The sequence below is a fragment of the Bos javanicus genome, chromosome 8, assembly GCF_032452875.1.
Source record: "Bos javanicus breed banteng chromosome 8, ARS-OSU_banteng_1.0, whole genome shotgun sequence".
In the NCBI taxonomy this organism is placed as follows: Eukaryota; Metazoa; Chordata; class Mammalia; order Artiodactyla; family Bovidae; genus Bos; species Bos javanicus.
This window is the reverse complement of record NC_083875.1, coordinates 102702495-102719730: the sequence shown is the minus strand read 5'-3', so window position 1 is coordinate 102719730 and position 17236 is coordinate 102702495. Positions and strand designations below refer to the sequence as shown.

The window sequence follows — 17236 nt, the reverse complement described above, 5'->3', positions numbered from 1 at the left end:
TGGGCGGTGGTCTGAAGGGACTGGCCTCCCTCCCCAAACAGCACAGGCTCTGCCAATAGACCCGACCACGCTGGCCTCTGGTTGAGGGGGTCTCAGCCTACAACCGAGTGAAAGGGCCTTCAAGATACTGGGTCAGCATCTGCAGAGAAGTTTCTCCAGCACCGAGTGATGGGCAAAAGGCTTTTCCCCTCTGATGCCAGTGGATGGGGCGATACATGCTTCCCACCCTGTGTCCTTCTGCCCCGGGTCTGCACGGCCATCCCCACCCCATTTCTGTCTTGCCATAACGTCTCTTCATTTACCCACGTGCTGGAGATACGGCAGAGAGCAAATTACACAGAACCCTTGCCTTCGTGGAGCTTACGTTCCAGGGAGGAGGCAGACAATACACAGATAAAATATAATCAGCATAAGAGTCTGGAAGGTAATGCTGGGTGTTCAGGAGGAGAAACAAAAACAGAAAGGAAGATGTGGGGCACTGAGGGTTTGGGAGATGGCGAATCACACACGGGGTGGCCAGGGAGGACCTCGATGAAAGCAGACTTTTAATCAGAGACACGGAGTAAAGCTCTCTCAATGTTATATATAGATCTAACGTAGAGCATTTCATCATGATTTCGAAATGGGCCCAGTAACCTGGAACTTCACTACTTCTCTTTTCAAATGCAGAGGGGGAAAAAATGACTCCTTACTTTAATAAATAAATTGCAAGAAAGAAAGTGAAGTTGCTCAGTCATGTCCGACTCTCTGCGATCCCATGGACTGTAGTCTACCAGGCTTCTCTGTCCATGGGATTTTCCAGGCAAGAGTAGTGGAGTGGGTTGCCATTTCCTTCTCCAGGGGATCTTCCTGACCCAGGGATCGAACCCAGGTCTCCTGCATTGCAGGCAGATGCTTTACCCTCTGAGCCATTGCAAAGAAAAATAAATAGAGGGAGAGGTATTCTTAAAATACTTAAGAACTATATCAAGCAATGTATGGGTTTGATTTATATCCCACTTTGGAAAAAGCCTAGAAACAGTGCCTGAGACAACTGGGGAAACTGAACACTAACTGGATATTTGAGGAAATATTAAGGAAAAAAATATCTATTTAAGTGTGACACTACAAAGCTAGTGGAGGTGATGGAATTCCAGTTGAGTTATTTCAAATCCTAAAAGATGATGTTGTGAAAGTGCTGCACTCAATATGCCAGCAAATTTGGAAAACTCAGCAGTGGCCACAGGACTGGAAAAGTTCAGTTTTCATTCCAATCCCAAAGAAAGGCAATGCCAAAGAATGCTGAAACTACCACACAATTGCACTCATCTCACACGTTAGTGAAGTAATGCTCAAAATTCTCCAAGCCAGGCTTCAGCAATACGTGAACTGTGAACTTCCAGATGTTCAAGCTGGTTTTAGAAAAGGCAGAGGAACCAGAGATCAAATTGCCAACATCTGATGGATCATCAAAAAAGCAAGAGAGTTCCAGAAAAACATCTATTTCTGCTTTATTAATTATGTCAAATCCTTTGACTGCATGGATCACAATAAACTGTGGAAAATTCTGAAAGAGATGGAAATACCAGACCACCTGACCTGCCTCTTGAGAAACCTGTATACAGATCAGGAAGCAACAGTTAGAACTGGACATGGAACAACAGACTGGTTCCAAATAGGAAAACGAGTATGTCAAGGCTGTATATTGTCACCCTGCTTATTTAACTTCTATGCAGAGTACATCATGAGAAACGCTGGACTGGAAGAAGCATAAGCTGGAATCAAGACTGCCACGAGAAATATCTATAACCTCAGATATGCAGATGACACCACCCTTATGGCGGAAAGCGAAGAACTAAAGGGCCTCTTGATGAAAGTGAAAGAGGAGAGTAAAAAACTTGGCTTAAAACTCAACATTCAGAAAACTAAGATCATGGCATCTGGTCCCATCACTTCATGGCAAATAGATGGGGAAACAGTGGAAACAGTTGCTGACTTTATTTTTTGGGGCTCCAAAATCACTGTAGATGGTGACTGCAGCCATGAAATTAAAAGACACTTGCTCCTTGGAAGGAAAGTTATGACCAACCTAGACAGCATATTAAAAAGCAGAGACATTACTTTGTCCACAAAGGTCTGCCTAGTCAAGGCTATGGTTTTTCCACTAGTCATGTAAGAGTTGGACTCTAAAGAAAGCTGAGCGCAGAAGAATTGATGCTTTTGAACTGTGGTGTTGCAGAAGACTATTGAGAGTCCCTTGGACTGGGAGGAGATCCAACCAGTCCATCCTAAAGGAGATCAGTCCTGGGTGTTCATTGGAAGGACTGATGTTGAAGCTGAAACTCCAATCCTTTGGCCACCTGATGCGAAGAGCTGACTCATTTGAAAAGACCCTGATGCTGGGAAAGATTGAGGGCAGGAGGAGAAGGGGATGACAGAGGATGAGACGGTTGGATGGCGTCACCAACTCAATGGACATGGGTTTGGGTGGACTCTGGGAGTTGGTGATGGACAGGGAGGCCTGGCGTGCTGTGGTCCACGGGGTCACAAAGAGCCAGACATGACTAAGCAACTGAACTGAACTGAATAATGTGGTCCTTTTTCTTTTTTAAAAGAATGTTTGGGGACTTCCCTGGTGGTCCAGTGGTTAAGACTTCACCTTCCAAAGCAGAGTGTATGGTTTCAATCCCTGGCTGGGAAGCTGAGATCCCACATGCTACATGGTCAAAAAACCCAAAAATATAAATAGAACCGATATTGTAACAAATTCAATAAAGACTTTTAAAAATGATCCGCATTAAAAAAATTTTTTAAAGAATGTTTGTATTTTAGAGATATGTATTTTTGTACGAAATGATGTAATGCCTGGGATTTGGTTTAAAATAAGCCAGGGGGTGAGGGCTGGGAGCAGGTGGGAGGAGAGCTAGAATAAGACAGAACGTGAGTGGGCGAGTGTTGGAGCAGGCTAATGGGTACATGGAGGTACACCTCCACTTTACTTTTGGATATGTTTAAGCATTTCTATAATAAAAAAGTTAAGCAATGGAAACATAATACGTGTCATCCAAAATGTTTACAGAGCAAACTAGTAACAGCTATTAAACAAAAGCATCAGGAAATTAGATCACAGATACTCGGCAGGCCAACACGTTTGTTCAGGTTTTTTTTATACCATCTTACGGAAAAACCCAAAGTTACGGAAAACCCGAATGAACTTTTTTGGCCGACCCAGTACATCCTGTGGTTTGGCTCTCGGCATCTGCACTGGATGTTTTCCAAAGTGCCATGGTGGTCAGGATCAACTGGAAAGCCCGACACCCAGGAAACAGGAACGCCTCCCCTTAAGGAGGCTGTGGGTTCACAGACGTTGGGGCGGAGGAAAATGCAGTCCAAAGGCAGCCCCGGTGCAAATGGTCAGCAGCTATCCCGAAGGTTCCCAGGGTCCGGAAAGTTTTTAAGCATCAAATCCTTTTGCAAGAGGTGAAATGGGATTGACAGAGTAAATGAGAGCAGCAGGAACAGCTCAGCCACATGAAGAGAATGACAGTCCAGAGTGGCCTATGGTCTGGCATGCCTAGAGCTGACAGCCCAAAACACCCAGGGGGAATTTGTGTACAATGATGAGTGTTCCATAACAAAGAAGCTCAAATGAGAATAAAACTCAAACACACAAAACCAAACCAAGTCCAGACTCACAGAGAACAGATCAGTGGTTGTCAGAGAGAAGAAGGGTTATTAGGAGGGTTACGAAACGGCTAAAGGGGATCCAGAGGTACAAAATTCCAGGGATAAAATAAATAAGTCATGAGGGTGTACTGTCAAGGAGAACACGGTTAATAACACTGCACTAACTTTGTTAGGTGACAGAAGTGTTAGCTGACACTTATCTTGGTGATCATTTTACAATGTATGCAAATGTGGGCTCATTATGGGGCACACAGGAAGCTGATACATCAAATACACTTCAATTTTGAACATTTATAATCATTAAAAAACATCTGACACCCAACATAGCCCTGCGGCCTGTCTTTGGGTGTCCGTCTATGAGAACATTTCCCTAGAGGCAAGAAAATCAGTCTGAATTTGACCTGGTGACATAATGTGTGACTAAATGGCCACACTTAAGTCGCCCTTCCCAACATGCTCTTTTTCACCCATTCCTTCTTTGATGACAGACCACCCGTGAGTTCAATTTTCTAGGACAATGTTGCTAATACTAAAACCACACATCATGCCTTCATTTTAAACAATATTTGTTACAGATAATTTGAAAAATAAAGAAAAATGTAGAGGAGGGGGTGAAGCATCAACCACCTCATCTTTCAGGCACGGCCTGCAACATGTCTTATCTTCACTTCCAGTCTTTTCTCTTGAATGCCTCTGATGCCCCCCCATTTCTCTGTTTTCTCTTCCTGTTTTTCAGATATTGGATCTGAAATATTAGATGTCTGGTCTGGTCCTCTCATTTTTACATATTTTTCTCTCCAATCCTCCATCTGTCTTTTTGTTTCATTTTATAGTCATTTCCGTAAACTGTTCTTCTAACTCTCCTGTTTGTGTTTTTTTTTTTTTTCCCATTTCTATCCTGATCGTCATTCCATGAGCTCTTTGCTTATTCTCTGGAACTTTAAAAATGCTTGTTTTATACCTGTGACATCTCTTTCTGAAGACATCAGTGAGTTTTTTTCCCGGAAAAGTTCTTCTCCCTCAGTGATGTTTATGTTTTTCCTTCTTTGTATTTACTTGTATTCACATTAGAAGCTTCCCTTAAATATTTGGTGAGCCTTTTCTGCACACTCGCCCAAGAGGGAAACACTAAAAACTGGCTGAAAGTTCTCTGATATTGAGGGCTTCCTGACAGTTCTCTACAGGGACTCTGCTGGGTCCTTTCATTGAGGATTCCCTCTGCCACTAAATATCAGTATATTCTAGTCTCTTCTCCCAGCCTGTTTAGATTTTTCTAAAAGGCCCTCCAACTCTACCAAGAAAGACAACCAAGAGTTTCAACATTTAGTGACCTTTTGCTCTTGATTTTAGGATTTCAGTCCCCACCCTCAACTGTGCCTGGCGTCCCTTGGAGCAGAGACCCTCTATGGGGACTTTCCCAGTGGCTCAATGGGTAAAAAACCCACCTGCAATGCAGAAGATACAGGAAACGTGGGTTCGATCCCTGGGTTGGGAAGATCCCCTGGAGGAGGAAAATGGCTACACACTCCAGTATTCCTGCCTGGAGAAGCCCATGGACAGAGGAGCCTGGCGGGCTACAGTCCACGGAGTCGCAGAGTCGGACACGACTGAGTGACCAAGTGTGTGCAGCAGAGAATACACCTCCAGTTCTGCCCAAGTGGCGAAGGGACAGTGCCCCAGTGTTTCGAAGGAGGACAGAATCGGAAGCTCTAATTGCTTCTTAAACAGACTCCTGCTCAACCCTTGTCTTCAGCTCCCTCTTTCCCACAGTCCCAGGGGTAGCTGGTGCTGTCCACTCCTCACCTTTCTGAAGGAGTCCACAGTGTAAACTAGGTGGCTTCTCAGTTTTCCCCACAGTCAGCGTAAGCAGCTCTGAGTCACCTGAGTCTCTATCACCTCTCAATTCGCTTTTGGTTCCTAATTGTACTGCTGCTGTTTCCCTTCCTGCTGCTCTTCCCTCCCACCATACCCTCCTTGCCCCCTGGACTTAAGCCTTAAAGAAAAAAAAAATCATTCTGGAGTCATTTTGATTGTATGAAAAGAGGAAGTTTCAATATGTATCCAGTCAGCCCTAACTGGGAATCTTGAGTTTTGATTTTTATATTTTTCTAAATTTAAAAATATTTGAGATCATTATATACTTTGATACATTCCTAATTCGTCACATTTTCAAGAAATCAGGCCCTCAAGCCTATAGTCACTTTTGTTTAGGAAGGAGGACTTTCTTTCCCTCAAATCAGCCTTCTAGAAAATCTCTTTTTTAGGTTTTGAAAGGCACCCTAAGTGGGCAACCTAAAAGCATAGACTAGTCACTTGACTCATTAGCTCCACCTCGTGGTCTCTGGGGGAATACACGCATAGGCCAAAGAAATCATCAGACTGGACCTGGACTTTATCATAGTAAGTGAAGTTTAAGTCAGACAGAGAAAGATAAATATCATATGTAGAATCCAATTTTTAAGAAATGATACACATGAACTTACAAAACAGAAACATACATATATATCAAAAACAAACATGGTTAACAAAAGGGAAATGTGGTGATCAGGAGCTTGGGATTAACATGCATACACTACTATATATAAAATAGATAACCAAGAAGCACCTAGTGTATAGCACAGGGAACTCCACTCAGTATTCTGTAATAACTTACATGGGGGAAGGTCTGAAACAGAATGAATATACGTATAACTGAATCACTTTGTTGTACACCTGAAACAAACACAGCATGGAAAAATCAACTATCTTCCAAAAAAATTTAAGAAAAATTAAAGTCAAAAAATCATATGGCAATGAAATAATCAGAATTTTTAAAACAAGCTGTCTTCCAACCCAAACTTCGTAGCTACATCTTACACCTCAAATCACGATGGCAGTGACTTCCACATTATTAATTCATATGGTCACTGCTTATCAAGCTCTTTCTAACAGTTGTTTCTCTTGGCTTCACTAAGGTCCTCCTTTACTCTTTCTCATATTACACTGACCATTCCTTCTCAGGCTCCTTCCTCCTACTTGTCCACCCCCCTAATTAGGCGTTAGACCGCTAAATACTGGAAGATACAAGGAACACTCCTGGACTATTTGCCTCAGTCTCATCTCACCAGATGATCGCCCCAACTCTCATAGATTTAAATGCCATCTATAAACAAATGACTCCCAAATTTCTATTCCTTCTGAACTCATAACCAGCTGCCATGACAGCTCTACTTTAATGTCTGATAGGCACTTTTTAAAAACTCAGTATGGCCAAAACAACTTGATTCCCAACTGTTCTTCTCCAAACTTCCCCACCTCACTGAACAGGACCACTATCAACACAGTTGCTGAAGCCCAAAACGCAGGAGTCATCCTCGATTCCCTCATTTCTCACTTCACATTAACGGAGCCGCGAGTCTAGCTGGTCCTGCACACAAAATACACCCCAAGTCTGCTCACTTCCCCAAGCTCTACCACGCAGTTATCTGCTACTCGGCTCCCTGCAACAGTTTGCTGATGGTCTCTGGACCTTTATCTCTTTCTCTCTCCCTCTCCCCGACCCTTTCTCTCCACAATCCATTCTTCATTATTATAGCACTAACTGTCTTCTTAAAAGTGCAAACCATAGCGTGTCATTTCCCTGCATGAAACCAAATGGCTTGTCTTTTATTCCTAAGAACAAAATCCAGACTTACCGACTGTGACCTTTAAGATACTACCGTGTATTTCCTCATATCTTATCCTTTACTTATCTGCCCTCCCCACTCCCACCTTTACTTACGTGTCCTCCCCACCTCCCACCTTTACTTATCTGACCTCCCCACCTGCCACCCACTCCCTTGCTCAACTGGCTCCACTCACTTTGGCCTTTACCTTATCACTCTCTCCTCTGACTCTCATCTCACTAGTCATCACCAGTACCTCTGAGATAAGCATGCTCTTTGACTTGTAGATAAACCTACTACAAGTTATTAAAAATAACAAGATAGGTGTCATACAATAGCTACATATCTGTAAACATTCCAAACTGCACCACACTGTCAGCTTCAATTAAATATTCGCCGACTACCTTCCATGAATAAGGCAGTGTGAGATATGAAGCATAGGGCCCTTCCCTAACTTTCTTAAATAAAGCTTCTCCAACTCCTGGCCTGGTCATAATGACACCAGTGCTCAAAAAGCACTGCTAGAACTTTGCTAAAGACTCTAACGTGTTCTCTCTCCCAGCCCATCACTCTCATAATCATATTTTATATACACGCTGTGTATAGAATGTGAGCCCATATAAGGGGCTCACCTGCAGATGTCTACAGCATATTTGAGTCCTGGGCCTGAGGGTAACTTTGGTACCCTTCTCTCTCAAGCTCTGTTCACTCCACAGTGTTCTTGGAAACACACATCTTCAACCACCAATCCAGCACAAGCTGTCTTCTTTGTCCACTGAACATGATCCATCAGTTCCACGTGGCCTCCTAGGGCCCGTTTCCTGTGCTTTCTCTCTGCCTCTGAAGGGGACAGAACGTGCCGTGCCACGACGACACTTAAACACAGACAATGTGCACCGCAGCCTTGAAAAGCAGGAACTGATCCAGTTTCTCTCGCCAACAGTAAAGACACGAACATAAGGTGGCTGCTCATTAGAACTGGGACCGTGGAGCAGAGAAAAGGCCCACCCGTGAGCCTCTGCTTCTTCATCTATAAAAATGAGCCAGTTAGCCAAGATAAACCTTGCCCACCAGCATAGGAGTCCCCCGCAGCTACACTCTCCAACTGGTCTAAGTGCAGGCTGGGGCAGTTTCTAACGCAGACATTAAAGCATTTGATCCTGTACCTGAATCTTATCACTTCTGTCCTAAAGTTTTACAATGATATGCTTTGGGTTGGTTTTCTGTCCAGTCCTTTTGCTGGGTAATCAACCTGTCCTTTTAATCTAAAGATTTATGCCCTTTGGTTCAGGGAAACTTTCTTGTACTGCTTCTTTCATAATTTTCCTTTCTCAGTTTTCTCTATTCTTTCAATCAGGAACTCTTATTAGTCGGTGATTAATTAACCTTTGAGATTAATCCTCTATGTCTTTTATCATTCTTTCACATTTTCAGTATTTTTGCATTTTTGTTCTACTTTCCAACTACATTTTAAGTTTGTTTTACAATACTTTCCAAGATTTCCTCAGCCTCATTTTCCAACTGTGCTCTTCAATTTTATTTTAGCAATCACACTTTAACTTCAAAGAGCTCTAATTATTATTCAATTGTTCTTTTCCCACAACATACTGTTCTTAATCAGATGTTATATCTCAAACTCTCAGAGAACTCTAGCTAGCTCCCCCTCTAAGATTCTAGTAAGAATCTCTTCCAAACTTTCTTTTTTTTTTTTTTCATTTAATTCACATACTTGGATTCACCATGTTTTCTTTTTACATGTTCAAGAAAGAGGTCAGTCCACACGTCTGATCCTGCCCATCTAGAAAGAAGGAAACCTAAATGAAGTGAAGTGAAGTGAAGGTAGCTCAGTCGTGTCTGACTCTTTGCAACTCCGTGGACTATACAGTCCGTGGAATTCTCCAGGCCAGAATACTGGAGTGGGTAGCTGTTCCCTTCACCAGGGAATCTTTCCAACCCAGGGATCGAACCCAGGTCTACCACATTGCAGGCAGATTCTGTACCAGCTGAGCCACCAGGGAAGCCCAATACCACAAGCAAATAGGCAATAACCACTTAGTTACTGGTTAATGACCACAAAGAAAGTACCTGGGTACACAAGGAGGGAGCCAGCTCACCTTCATGGAGTCAGAGTATAAAATATATTCCCTGAGCACAGGTAGAAAGTCCTCTGTCATGTCATCGGTCAGTTCCTCCAAGGCTGTAGAGCAGTTGCCGATGCAGGCTGACACACCCTCCAGGGGCTCGGCCAGCTCCCCCTCTAAAGCGCTCCACGTGGAGTACACGGGCCCGTATTCTCTCAGCTCTACAAGATACTCTAAAAGGGGAAGAGAAACCAGTTGAGATCTGGCTGGGCAATAAACTGTGGAAAATTCTTCAAGAGATGGGAATACCAGACCACCTCACCTGCCTCTTGAGAAACCTGTATGCAGGTCAGGAAGCAACAGTTAGAACTGGACATGGAAGAACACACTGGTTCCAAATAGGAAAAGGAGTACGTCAAGGCTGTGTATTGTCACCCCATTTATTTAAATTATATGCAGAGTACATCATGAGAAACACTGGGCTGGAAGAAGCACAAGCTGGAATCAAGATTGCTGGGAGAAATATCAATAACCTCAGATATGCAGATGACACTACCCTTATGGCAGAAAGTGAAGAAGAACTAAAGAGCCTCTTGATGAGAGTGAAAGAGGAGAGTGAAAAAGTTGGCTTAAAGCTCAACATTCAGAAAACTAAGATCATGGCATCTGGTCCCATCACTTCATGGCAAATAGATGGGGAAACAATAGAAACAGTGGCTGACTATTTTTTTGGGCTCCAAGGTCACTGCAGATGGTGATTGCAGCCATGAAATTAAAAGACACTTGCTCCTTGGAAGGAAAGTTATGACCAACCTAGACAGCATATTAAAAAGCAGAGACATTACTTTGTCAACAAAGGTCCGTCTAGTCAAGGCAATGGTTTTTTCAGTAGCCATGTATGGATATGAGAGTTGGACTATAAAAAAAGCTGAGTGCTTAAAGAATTGATGCTTTTGAACTGTGGTGTTGGAGAAGACTCTTGAGAGTCCCTTGGACTGTAAGGAGATCCAACTAGTCCATACTAAAGGAGATCAGTCCTGGGTGTTCATTGGAAGGACTGATGTTGAAGCTGAAACTCCAATACTTTGGCCACCTGATATGAAGAGCTGATTCATTTGAAAAGACCCTGATGCTGGGAAAGACTGAAGGCAGGAGAAGGGGACGACAGAGGATGAGATGGTTGGATGGCATCACCGACTCAATAGACATGAGTTTGGGTAAACTCTAGGAGTTGGTGATAGACAAGGAGGCTTGGCATGCTGCAGTCCATGGGGTCGCAGAGAGTCAGACACAACTGAGTGACTGAGAAACCAGTTGAGATCTGGCTGGGCAGCAATCACTGGTATTACTGACTCAGTAACTACTGCAGCAAAGAGCTCTCTGAGCATGCTTCCCTTTAAACACAGCACTGATGGTAACAGAATATTTTTTACAATCTCTGTAAGCTAATGTTACAGCTAACATCATAACATCAATCAACTCCACTCCATAGTGGAAATGTCATGCCTTTGGATAATGGGAGCCACTATGCCTTCGGGGGAAAGTGCTGGGGTGACATCCACTAAATATTTTCCCCAAAACTTACTCGCCTACCGCTACAGTGAAGCAGTATTTTGACAGGCCATGGAAGCAGAGTTTCATATAGGTTTGGGGGGATGTTTTCAAAAGGAAAAAAAGTAAAAAAAAGAAAATCAGTCACGAGGGAAAAACAATGGAATTTTAGGAAATACCTGATATAAGAAAGTGTGGTCTTACATAGGCAGACTTGCTTTCTCACTCAGGGCTCACCCCAACACCTTGGGCCCATCAAAAGGCGCTTCCCCAGGCAGGCTTCCTGGTCCCCAAAGGCCCAGGAGAGGCGGCAGGACCCAGACCATGAGGTGCCGAGAGGTCATTGTGTTAGTGCGGGCAAGAAGCAGACTCTGGCCCCTGGCCCAGATGCCAGAGGCAGCGTGGCTGCACGTCCTGTCAGGACCCCGACAGTCAGCCCTCTAAAGCCATCTCTAAAACCTGCAGGCCCACATAAGACCAGCAGCAGGTAAAGGAGAATTAAAACACAGAACAGGGGAAAATGTCGTTTTATTTCTCCTCACAAAGAAAAGCTGGCCATCAATTGTCACCAGGATTCTTGCCATTATGATAAAATGTTGCTGCCATTTTTTAGTAACCAATGGACTGAAGCTACCGGGGAATCCTTTCCTACGTTTCACATCACGTGCCAGCGTGATCACTAATACTGTTCACGTGTGTTTGGCCTACACGTGTGGAAGACGACAAAAGGCCCCCACATTCTGGGATACAGAAAAGCAAGTGGCCAAGAGACGGGTGGGGATGAAGCAGTGGCAGCAACCAGGAAGGTTAAAGAAAGGCCTCATAGCTCTCAGGAAGAGCGGGCTTGAAATGAAGCCACGGCGAGGCAGGTGAGTCAGTTTCAAGTCTGAAACCTCCTTAGGATCAGAACTTTGGCAAACACAGGCTGTCCTTCTGAACCGCCTTTCTGCCAGAAAAGATACTCAAGTTTAATTTTTAAATGATCGTCCCTATAGATGAGAGAGAGGATGGCATCTAACCATCTCATCCTCTGGTGATGGAAGAAGGGAAGTTGAGAGAGAGATAAAACTAGAAAAGCCTAGCAGCTCAGAGTGGCTGTTTGCCGTGGGGAAATCAAACACAGGATGAAATGCAGGGCCAGGGATGGAGTCCAAAAGTCCCCTCTGGCCTTAACTACCTCCCCCGCTCCGTGTATATACATGTGTGTGTGTTGGTTTTATGGGCGTAGTGTGGCCTGGTGCTACCACTCCCCTGGTTCAGCAGTTTGATTCTGCCTGGCACACATGTGCCATTTCTGCAAACGTGGTTCGCGGGCCTGATCCAGACCTTGACACAGAGCTCACCTATTTCTTCCTTGATGATCCGCTGGGCTATTCGATCGATGGTTCCCAGCTTGAGCGCAAACGTGTCTAAGTACTCGCCGATGGCTGCGAATTCAAGAGGCCGATTTCTCAGCTTGTAGCCGCCAGCGACATGCTTGACTGACTCACCCACTCGAGTCAGCAATGCCATCCCTTGCTTCTTGTGGGCGTTCAGGTCCTAAGGATGACACACGAAGAGACAGACTCAAAGGGCTCACCCGCTCACACGGCCAGGATTGGGTAAGCCAATTCCTTTAGGAAATGGAGGACACCAAAAATAAGAGACTGGGGTCTTCCCTGGTGGTCTGGTGGTTAAAAGTCCACCTTGTGATGCAGGAGAGGTGGGTTCAATCCCTGGCTGGGGAATTAAGCTCCTATACGCTGCAGTACAACTAAGACGCAACAAAGCCAAATAAATATATTTTTTTAATTATTAAAAAAGCAAAAGAAAAGTAGCTGAGTTAGGTAGGGCGCTAACCACACACACACAGACACACACACGTCTCCTCCCCTGCGTCATCGTGGCCACCACGCTCACACCCCTGCATCTGCACACCAGGTCTCTCTCTCCAGAGCTGGACTCCTTCCTTTCCAATAAGGAACACTGACCCTGCACACGTTCCTTTAATCACAACTTTTTTAAAGAGTCCCTTTCTCCTGTACAAAATATCCTAACTTGTCTTTAGGAGCAAAATTCAAGAGCTGAGATTCATTCATTTATACCCAACTGAAGCCACGTAAGGGAAGTAGAGGGTGGGAGGCAGGACGCAGGGACAGGAAAGGCCGTTCGACAAAACCCATCAGTGCTCTGTGATGCTAGAAATCAGGCCAGTGTTTATTCTAGGGAGGAGGAGGGCAGGAATGATTGGGAGCGGGGGCTTCCAGGGTGCTGGAGATTTTCTGTCTTGATACAGGTAGTGATCACAAAGGTATGTTCATTTGCTGATCACTTATTGAGCTATGATTGGCATACTTTTCTGGACGTGTGTTCTTCTTCAATAACAAAACTGAAGACATTTTAAACATCATTTCATCTTGCTTGGCCCACAAATAAAAACCACATATACAAAAAAAAAAAAAACCTTCCTCCTTATTTTTCACACAAATTCCTAGTGACCAGGGGTCTAAGCTTTCTCCTGCTTTGTCCCTTTATTCAATAAAAATGATGAAACTTGAAGGCTTGCCTGGATGAAGAACCTGCAATCTGGGTGAAACGGTGTGCTGCACTTCTGGAGAACAGGGGGGACTTCACTTTGTGTTTACTCTGGAAGAACTGTGCCTGAGCAGCAGTTCACCAGGAAATACTCTCATTTTTTAAAAAGAACACAAGTTTGAACTGTGGAGGGAAGGCTTCCAGGGAAAAGAGAAGATAAATAAGAATGTCATCCAGGAGGCTGAGTGCCAACTAAGATTTGGCAAAAAGAAAACAAACAAACAAACCACAACATGGGCGGACGTTGGCATGTGGTCCTCACTGTCTGGAGAACGGCATTCCCTCTAAGGTCTTTACGTCAGGTGACGCTGTTTGTAAATGTTTCTCAATTTGGGATTTTGAAAAAGGAAACTGGAAAGTCCCTGGACCTCAGCATCCTCGCCGATGCGGGAGGAATTACCTATGGCCTGAATGTGAGACTAGGAGGCATGAGCGTAAACGGATGGGGGGTGGAAGGCAGCTGGCACGAGGGTCTGAACATGAGCTCTCACTTCTGCAGACGGTCAGAGTTGAGCACTTCGGGTTCTGGACCAGCTCTGCCAACAGGGGAGTCCCGAGACTAGTCAGGGGGTGGCCACCTGGAGTCTGCTGCAGCCCACAGGTTTGCGGCTGTCATGTTCCCGTTGTCATTTGTTTCCAGGAATTTTTTTATTTCCCTTTTTATTTCTTCAGTAACCTTTTCATTATTTAGAAATGTATTGTTTAATCTCCATGTGTTTGTGTTTTTTACAGCTTTTTTCCCCCTATAATTGATATCTAGTCCCATAGTATTGTAGCCAGAAAAGATGCCTGTTATGATTTCAATGATGTGTGATAATGATTTCAATTTTCTTAAATTTATGGAAGGGGAGACGGCCAACCTGAATCTGACTATGTAGAATCCAGCACCTGTGTTTGTCCTAACTCTGTCCCTGGCAAGTGCCTGGAAAATGCCCACCTGCTAGGAACTTGGCTGCAGGTAAGTAATGCTATATTGACTGGAAGGACGGATGCTGAAGCTGAAACTCCAATACTTTGGCCACCTGATGTGAAGAGCTGACTCATTGGAAAAGACCCTGATGCTGGGAAAGATTGAGGGCAGGAGGAAAAGGGGATGACAGAGGATGAGATGGTTGGATGGCATCACCGACTCAATGGACATGGGTTTGGGTGGACTCCGGGAGTTGGTGATGGACAGGGAGGCCTGGCGTGCTGCAGTTCATGGGGTCGCAAAGAGTCGGACACGACTGAGCAACTGAACTGAACTGAAGTAATGCTAAACTCCTCTTGGTCAGGTGGTTCGATACCCAGGAAAAACTGTGGCCTCAGGAGCCACAAAGACCCAGTTTACATCCCAGTGATGCCAGCTGAACTCGTACACACGCCCTGAGCTTCAGTCTCCTCACCCGTGAAATGAGACTCTGAGCCAACACTCACGAAGTTCCTGTGAAAATGTCCTTACCAAACACTCAATGAACATTCTCGCCCTTTCATGCCCACTGTTGATCAGAATGGCCTCGTCCGGTAACATCGCTGGTAAGTGTTCAGGAAAACATCTCTGCTTTTGGCAAGTGAAAATAGTCTAACTTTCTCAGCTGCAGCAGGGGGATATTTCTCCTGAACTCTAACACGGAAACCATGCCAGGGCAGATGAGCACCAAGAAAAAACACTAAAGACACAAACCCAGAGCAATTCTATGCCACCCACTAACTACAGGTGTGCCTTGGAGAGATCAGAACAGCTTTTAAGGGAGAGTAGAAAGAATGCTAATTTGGGGGAGGAGTATGAAAGAGTCTGCCTTACCTTGGCCGTAAGGAAAACATTAAAGTGTTCATTGAAGGAGAGCACAGGGTGATCTGTAATTCTTTTCAGGAATTTATCCAAAGCTTTCCTTCTGGTCTCCACAAACTCTTCTGAAAATCGATCCACGACACCTTTCACCACAAACTTCTCAGGAAGTGGCTACAATGACATGAAGAAAAATATTCAGAATAATTGATTGGAAGGTGCAAAGAAAAACTAGGCTAGCAAATAAGTCCTGGGACCCATCCATCAAGAACGGTCTTTCTTAAATCAGTTAGATCTTTATGTAGTCATCAGTATAAACAAGCCTGAGAAAATGCCGGTGGAGTAAAATTACAACCACACTGTCAATTTCATAATAATAAAAAAAATGAAACAGCAGAGCACGGTCTCTGGAACACCAATAGTCGGGTAACATCTACCAGTAAATCCAGTTGTTATCTTTACGCCGCTTGATGCACAGGTGACCTAGTGGGAAAGTTAGGGCAAGATAAGAAAGACAGGAAAGGAGCCAGACACAAATCATATTATTTAAATATCTCAAGATTCTACTTCCAGTTCAAGGAATAAAAGAATTTGGTAAATGAAAAAATAAGTGTATTAGGGAAACCCCTGTGTCTATAAAATACCCTCTTTTCCAGAGCCCCCCCCCTTTTTTTCATTTAGGTTTATGTTTAAAAGTTCTTAATGATAGAACTAACTTCCTTTACTCCTTACTTGAATTTCTCCATTGTATTTACTTTGAGCCAACACTGTGGGCAATTTAATACTACCTGGCCGCCAAGGGATCTTTGAGCTTTAACCTATTTCCATAGCGGCTTCATTAAAAGGCCTTCCTCATCACTGCCCCACAGGGAAAGAGAGTATCCACTAATGCACAATTTGGAAGTGTTTTGATTATGAAATATTAAAAGAACATTTACATTTTTAAAAGGTTAAGTGACCCAGTAGACATTTGTCCAAAGAAGACAGACAAATGGCCAAAATGCACATGAAAAGATGCTCGACATTATTAGTCACTAGGGAAATACAAACCAAAATCACAGTGAGATGCCACTTCACTAGGATGATATCTCACTAGGATGACCAGAATGGACATGGAGAACGACAGGAAAGGAAAAGAAACAACAAGTGCTGATGAGGAGACAGAAAACTGGAACAAGCATTTAAGTCTGCAACCTCCTAAAATTCTGTAATATGTCTAAAAAGAAAATTTTTTCTTTTAAGTTATAAACCCTTAAGCTCATGCGTGCACACACACACACATACACAAATGTTGAAATAAGATACATGAACAGGAACTTAGCCCCCCAAAGTAGAATCCTAAGCACTTAAGTGTGGGGAAAGCCAAGAAGCAACCCAGATTTTATAACACAAGACATTTGAAATATTTAGGAATTGGCAATACCAGCACCCCTGGAAAAGAAGCACTTGGCTACTGACCATGAAAAAAAAAAATCTATCTCTTAACCTTATATCTTCACTCTCCTTCCCATCTCATTCAACCCTTTTGAAAAGAATCATTTACCTTTACTTTCACTCTTTCCCCTTGATTTCTCCACCCCTAACCTTTCTTCACTGCAAAACGAAGCCATCTGTGGTACTGCCTTCAAGGCTGCATTTCTCTGCCCCATCCCTGCCTAATGCAGAAACCACTCTTCTCAAATCATCAAAACTTTCTAATTACCAAATCCAGTGACATTTTTATCTCATGAGTCCTGCTGCGCATACTCCCATCTGCTTATGCTGAACAAGAATTAGGGAAAAGGCCTAATGAACAAATAAGCAGTTAGGTGTGCCTCGTTTCACATAGCAGACAACCTTCTGAAAAGAGTTATCCATTCTTCAGATTTAGTACCTTGAACGTGGTTTAATGAACCAAAGAAGCTTGCTAGTTAAAGGAACCTGGGAGTGAATCCTTCTGCAAACAGAATTTC

General features: G+C 43.8%; 1 protein-coding gene across 1 annotated transcript in view; it reads right to left on the bottom strand.

The window, feature by feature from the left end:
* The window catches only part of SNX30 (sorting nexin family member 30), a 108417-nt gene that overhangs the window by 21417 nt on the left and 69764 nt on the right, over positions 1 to 17236 (bottom strand). Inside the window, exons 4-6 of the mRNA XM_061426519.1 lie at positions 15300 to 15458; positions 12286 to 12481; positions 9425 to 9624 (exon numbers count right to left, since the gene is read on the bottom strand). Coding sequence (XP_061282503.1) covers positions 9425 to 9624; positions 12286 to 12481; positions 15300 to 15458 — 555 coding nt within the window. The remainder of the gene's footprint in view (positions 1 to 9424; positions 9625 to 12285; positions 12482 to 15299; positions 15459 to 17236) is intronic.